The sequence below is a fragment of the Neopelma chrysocephalum genome, unplaced genomic scaffold, assembly GCF_003984885.1.
Source record: "Neopelma chrysocephalum unplaced genomic scaffold, ASM398488v2 Primary Assembly neopelma1_106b, whole genome shotgun sequence".
Lineage (NCBI taxonomy): Eukaryota > Metazoa > Chordata > Aves > Passeriformes > Pipridae > Neopelma > Neopelma chrysocephalum.
Window position 1 is genome coordinate 679,746 of NW_020897771.1, and position 6,616 is coordinate 686,361.

The 6,616-nt window shown below is 52.6% G+C and overlaps 1 protein-coding gene across 1 annotated transcript; it reads right to left on the reverse strand.

Annotated features, from left to right (window-relative positions):
• Nucleotides 1-4,401: 4,401 nt before the first annotated feature.
• LOC113973831 (prolactin-releasing peptide receptor-like) lies at nt 4,402-5,694 on the reverse strand. Its single transcript, XM_027696401.1, has one exon. It carries the CDS (start codon nt 5,575-5,577, stop codon nt 4,405-4,407), a length of 1,173 nt encoding a protein of 390 aa, XP_027552202.1. The 5' UTR covers nt 5,578-5,694; the 3' UTR covers nt 4,402-4,404.
• Between the last annotated feature and the right edge of the window lie 922 nt (nt 5,695-6,616).

The window sequence follows — 6,616 nt, forward strand, 5'->3', positions numbered from 1 at the left end:
TTTCAATCCAAACTATCCCAGGATTACTGGGGCCTGAGCTGTAGCAACTGCGTTTTTAGCCAAAATAAGTGAAAATAAGCCTAATTTACTCATGTACATGTTGCAAATCTGCCTCTTTAGCTGGAGCCAAGGCCCAGGAAGAAAGAGTTGGGCACAGCTGGGCACAGCCCACGGAATCTGCTCAGAGAAATGTGAAACGTATTTTGCAAGACCTATCAAGGAAATCAGAAGCGATGGCTTGGGTTGGAATATTATTCTTAATAAACCAGGAAATAACAGTAATGAGACAAAATGAACCAACATTTTCTAAGCATTTTCCAGCTCCACAAACAAAATCTGCCCGACAATCCCGGCTCAGCCGAGGAGCTCCTCTGTTCTGGCTGTTTTGTCATCACTGATGACATCCAGACAGAACAAACACAGCGAGGGGGGGCTAAAACCAGTGGAAAATTACCAGGCTAATTTTGTTTGCTGTGCTTGATTAGGAGACAAAGGAGGAAATTTCCAAGAGTACACGTGGAAGCAGTGTTGATCCTTGCTCATCACAATTCATTCTGCAGCGCCAGGACAAAGGGCCTCATCATCTGCAGCCGTGGGAGAAACCTGGATGGGGATCAAATAATGGGAATAATACCTTGCATGTAGGTAAGCTCTTTCAAATGATAATCTCTCGAAAGAACAGCACCATAATAAATTACATTATCTGCCCCTTAGAGCTGTAGACATCTAAACAGGCTGAACCTAAAAGGCCCGGGTGCTTCCTGCTGTTAAATCCCACTGTTGGTCTCCAGTATTTTCCCTTTTGGAGGTTTCTGATGAGGAAAACCCCATTGGCAGGGTCATTACACTGAGGGAAGTTTTCCAACTTTCTAAACAGCCCAAGGCAGAGAGAGATTAGAAATGAGATGAGAAATTAGGAGGTTTGGGGAGGACGTGTGGTTGTTCTTCCATGCCAGGGGCTAAGACACAGAATCATGGAATCTTGGAAAGGTTTGGGTTGCAAGGGACCTTAAAGCTCATCTCATTCCAGTCCCCTGCCATGGGCAGGGACACATTCCACTCTCCCAGGTTGCTCCAAGCCTGATCCATCCTGGCCTTGAACACTTCCAGGGATGGGGCAGCCACAGCTTCTCTGGGCAAATCTGTGCCAGGGCCTCACCACCCTCATAGGGAAGGATTTCTTCCCAATAACCCATGCCCTGTCCTCATTCAGTTTAAAAATTCCTGCCCAAAGCTGATGCTGGAGGTTGTCATTCAGAAAGGTGGTCCTTGGAGGTGCCCTCACACAACTCAGGGAAGTGTCAGCATCCTGCGTTCCTGAGTGTGAGGAAGAAGCCACCGAGTCACCAGAGGTAGGAGGGTGGTTGGAGGGTGGGCATGGGGGACAAAAACAAACAGGGAGGCTGAAGTCACATATCTGGGCTATTGAAATCACTAATTATAATCAAAGGAGGATTGTGTGAGCAAAAAGCAGATGGAGATCCACCTAAATGCAGCGTTCCCAGTTTCCAAGTCAATGACAACTGGAAACAGATGATCTTGGATGTTCCTGGGCTGTGTCCTGGCAGGTGGGAGAGCTACAGGCACCAAATCCCAATAGAAAAGAGGATCATAGAATTATGGAATGGTTTAGTTGGGAAAAGAGCTTTAAGATCATAGAGTCCATTCATTATTAACCACTTTTCAAACAAGAGAGTTTGTGAGGAGGAAACATGCTCAGGCAGAATATTGGGCAAAACTATTAATAACTGAGGATGATATAACAAAAATATCCCCTTTATACCCACAGGTTCCTGGTAGAAAAGCTCCCAGCGGGCTCCTGAGGAAAGCTCTGCAGAATCAGCCTTCAAACATGTTTTTCTCCCCAGTTTATCTAATTATTTACTTCCATTAAGAAAACAAACGCTGCTCTCCTTTACGTATCCGGTTTCTGTGAATCGGAGACGGCGGCTCTGGGATTTCTGGGTTTATTCTCAGAAGTCGCTCAGCTTTTAGTCCACCCCTCCAAAATAGTGTTTTCCCTTTTCCTGCAGGGTAATTTGGGGAATGAGCAAAACATCTCAGCAGGGGGACCTGAGGGTGGGGATTTGCTCTCCTGGTGCTCAGTAACTGCAAATTCCAGTCTAGTCTGGAAACATGGAAGAGGAAACCTCATCCTCTTTGTGGATCAGTTCTCCAGGATGGATATATGGATTTTTAAATGGTCCTGCAGATAAATGGTTGCAGTGATGGGGATGAGTGGGGGGGGATGTCTCCTCTTCCCAAGCCACCCACCTTGTCACAATAATGTCTCTGAGCCAGAGCTGGGGGGAGAAAAAAAGGCAAGAAGAGCCATTTAGGGCAATTTAGGGGTTTTATTTAAGAGTGAAGTAATAGAGGTTGTGATGGGAGGAAATGAAGAGAGAAGGAATCAAGACTGGTAGTGAGAGGACAAGGGAGAATGGCTTCAAACTGACAGAGGACAGGATTAGGTGGGATATTGGGAAGAAATATCAGACAAATATGGGGACAGAGCTAAATATGTCCAAGTCAGCATCCTCCTGTGATGTGACTGAGCTGCAGTCAAGGATTTCTTGGTTTTGTGGGATTCACACCAATACACACACACAGCCTGAGCTTTTAAAGCCTTTATTACAGGAGGGACAATCAGGGCTTTGCTTGGTTCCTCTGGGATGAGCAGCCCAGCCCAGCCCCAAGGAAGATGCAGGAAGCCAAGGAGGGAGCTGCTCTGTGGGAACGGGATAGAGGTCACTGGAATCACATTGGATGTGTCCCTGTCTCCGCTGGTCACTCCACAGCAAGATCATATGGTCCTTCTAGGATCACCATGGAGGTCTCAGCAGGAAGGTGAGCGAGCAGCAGCTTGTGGATGGGCATAAGGGGAGCGGATTAGGGATCCTGTTGGGATCCAGCCAGCTGTGTCTGCCTGGGGGAGCCCGAGCTGCTCGCTGAAGCAGGAGGGATGGCCAATGCCAGAGTGGTTTCCATGCAGGGGTGAGGATGTGCTGCCTGGGGGCTTTAAAGTCCTCAGCCCCACAGAGCACAGAAGCTCACAGTAGCCAGGAGCTGCTGGGCCCCCGAGACATGGTGGCTGTGGGGGTGCTGGTGTCTGGGGGCTGTTCCCAAAGGCTTCTCCTGGGAAATCAAGAGGTTAAAACCGAGCTGGGCAGTGGGTGCAAGGAGATGCTGCTTTCTGTGTGTGCTGCTTGCATGGAGCAGCCTTATGGGCCTCGGAGGCACCTGGGACACCAAGGAGCATCTGACAAGAGAACCCACCCTTTATCCAGCAGTTTCTGGGATAGAGCAGCCCAGCAGTGGATTCCCACCTCCACCACAGGAGCCTGAACACAGACATGCACCACCTAAACTGCCCAGGGAGTGGAGATTGAGGCATCACCCCCAGAAAACTCATCACTTGGGATCTTTCGAGTTCTACTCAGTCGTGCAGAGCAGCGATGATTTCGGGGATGAGCCTGGCTGCATCTGCACATCTGGCTGGAGAAACTGGGATGCCCGGTCTGGTTACAGGGGTGGCTCCTCCAGCAAGCCAGGCAGGTTATGGAGTCCTCCCGTTCCAAACCAGCCGCCTGCTGTCGGCGGCCACGTGTCCCCATCTCCACCTGCAGAACACACATTTCTGAGCCTCCTTTCTCCTTCCACTAATAAACCACAATTTAAAAGAATAAATGCACAGCAATTTCACAGCTCCCCGTGCGAGCCGACCTCTTCCCACGGCACAAAGTGCTGCCTGTTGCTTAGGAACAATCTTTATCCTACAGAACGAAGACGTGCGCTCTCCAAAGAGTTTTTCAAATGCGCCCAAGGGGTGTTTGCCTTGCTCAGACGCTGACCCACCTTCTAAATATACCATGGGGTGAAGTCTTTGTGCTCCAGATATGGCACTGGACACCTACTACACGCAGCCAAGATTTGGGATAGAGGGATATGCCCCATCCCCAGCCACGATACTCATCCATTGCACTGTTCCAATGAGCCAAGAAACTGCTGCTTTGTCAAAACCTTTGCCTGGCTCAGGTGTTTGTTGTTGCACTGGTTTGTTGTCCCCAAAAAACAAAACATCCTTGAGCTGTTCAAGTGATGAGGACACTTTCTCCATCCCTGGAAGTGTCCAAGGCCAGGTTGGACAGGGCTTGGAGCAACCTGGGCTAGAGGAAGGTGTCTCTGCCCGTGGCAGGGGGGTTGGAATGAGAAGAGCTTTAAGGTCCTTTCCGACCCAAACCATTCCATAATTCTAGGACACAAAGCCTGTCAGTTTTCCAGGCATGAGAGACTTTTCTGGGAGCAGCAACAAACTAGCCCAACCAGCAGCCACCTCCCACACCCAGTGTACAGCCAAGTGCCCGCCAGGTCCGAAAGCAAACCCCTTCCCTTGAGGTCCTCCAGCTAAGATAACCTGGTTTGCAGAGCTATCTTATCCGAGACGCTGGTGGGAGCATCTGCCAGGGTGGAGCAGGTGTTGAACCGGGAAGCCTTGCAGGACATGGTGCCAGAGCTCCTCTTCTTGCGGTAGAAGTAGCTGCTGAGGTGGAACCAGAACTTGTCGTGGAGGGAGGCGTAGATGAAAGGGTTGTAGCAGGCGGAGCTCATGGCAATCAGGTGGCACGAGACCTGGACGACGTTGACGTACCTCTTGTCCAGGATGGTGAACTCCTCGTCGATGTCCCGGATGAAGTTGACCACCTGGAGAGGGAGCCAGCAGATGGCAAAACAGACCACGGAGACAGTGAGCACCCGGAAGGTCTTCTGCTTGGTCCTGGTCCACTTGTCCTGGCAGCGATAGGCAGCGCCCGGCACGTTCCTCCTGCGCAGGCGGTAGGTGATGGCACAGAAGGAGACGGACACAGCCAGCAGCGGGAGCATGTAGGACAGGAGGAGCATCAGACACGAGTAGAGCAGCCGCTCCCTCTCCTCGTGCTTCCAGAACTCCTCGCAGATGATCATGTCGTGGCCGATGGCGTTGAGGTCCAGGTAGTGGGTGTGCAGTGAGGTGGGGACGGAGGCCACGATGGAGAGCAGCCAAATGCAGGTCACGAGGCACACGCAGGCCCTGCGGCTGATGCGCCTGCGGATGGGATACGCCACCACCACGTAGCGGTCGATGGCGATGGCCGTGAGGGACAGCACGGACACGAACACGGTGGCAGCCTGCAGCAGGGTGACAAAGTGGCACATGAACACGCCGAAGAGCCACCCCCGCGCCTCGAAGGCGTAGGACACAGTGAGGGGGACGCAGGCCAGGCACATGATGAAGTCGGCCACCGCCAGGTTCCCGATCAGGAAGTTGGTGGTGCAGTGCAGCTTCTTGGTGAGAGCGATGAGCAGGATGAGGAAGAGGTTCCCGGTGCAGGCCACGGCCACCAGCGTGGCGTAGAGCGGGATGAAGAGTGGCTTCAGCTCCAGGAGCAGGTCCAGGCCGGTGAACAGGGGGACTGAGATGTTGTGCCAGGAGTTGTTGGGCAGCTGAGCCATGGGAGCCCCTGTGGCCAATGCAGCTTCTCCACACCTCGAAGTCAAGCAGAGATGATCCTGTGAGCCCTGGAGGGGAGAGAAACACATGTGGGTTGAACTTCTGGGCAGAAGGAGCCGTCCCCAGCGTCCAGGTCCTCCTGCACAGCCCCCGGTACAGAGCAAAGTTGGGAAGCTGGCTGTGAAATGGTTAATCAGCCAGTCCAGATCTGCAGGGAGCTGCCAGTTTGGGGCAGCAGGACCCGGAAAGCAGCTCCGAAAGCCTCACAGAGAGTGGCCTGGGAGCTGCGCTGCCATGAGGCAGAAATAAAAGGCACTCCTGCATTTCTCGCTTTTCATTTACCCCAGTTAATTCCACCTCGACCCACCAGCATCCGCCCCCCCGGCTGGGCAGGAGGGTCCTTTCCATCCCCTGCGCTTCCATGTCTCTGCCTGCCAGCCCACCATTCCCCCATCCCGCTGGGTTATTTCACCCCCTTAAGTTATTTCTCCACCATCCACGGAACTTCGGCTTCTCCTGTGTTTCCCTGTAGCAGCTGGGCTGGGAGGGACAGAAGGAGGAAGGGAATGCCTGGCTGCCTGGGAACCTCCACAAACCCGCTCACAGAAGCACAGAGGGGATGCGGTCAAATATATTCCAGCAGAAAGTGTATGGAAATGAAGAATTCCCCTCCGGGACCCTTCTCTTGGACCCCACGGTGCCAAAATTAATGTTTCATTCCCCTCACTAGGATCTGAACAGTCTCTTCCCCCCAGTGGAGAGTCAAACCAGCATTAATTAAGTAACCCCTGTAATTAACCGAGGGATATTGTGGTTTTCTGCACCCCGGCTGCACAGGCAGAGCGCACGCTGTGGTATCACAGCTCCGGGTCCCCGTGCCCTGCCCGGGGCAGGAATGCAAAAATCATCCGGAAACTTGCAGCCGAGGAGCCAAAATGCTCATTAACTTGAAGAATGAAAATTCTGAAGCTCAGCTGAACTCTTTAATTGTGCTTCGTGCCCCCGCAGGAGTCGAACCAGCCCTTCTGTGCTTCGCCAGGGTCCCGCTCCCACTCCGGCACAGGCTGAACCCCGCGGCTCTGGCTGGGTTTTGGGGTGGTCCCGGTCTGTCTGAGGGACCCCGATGTC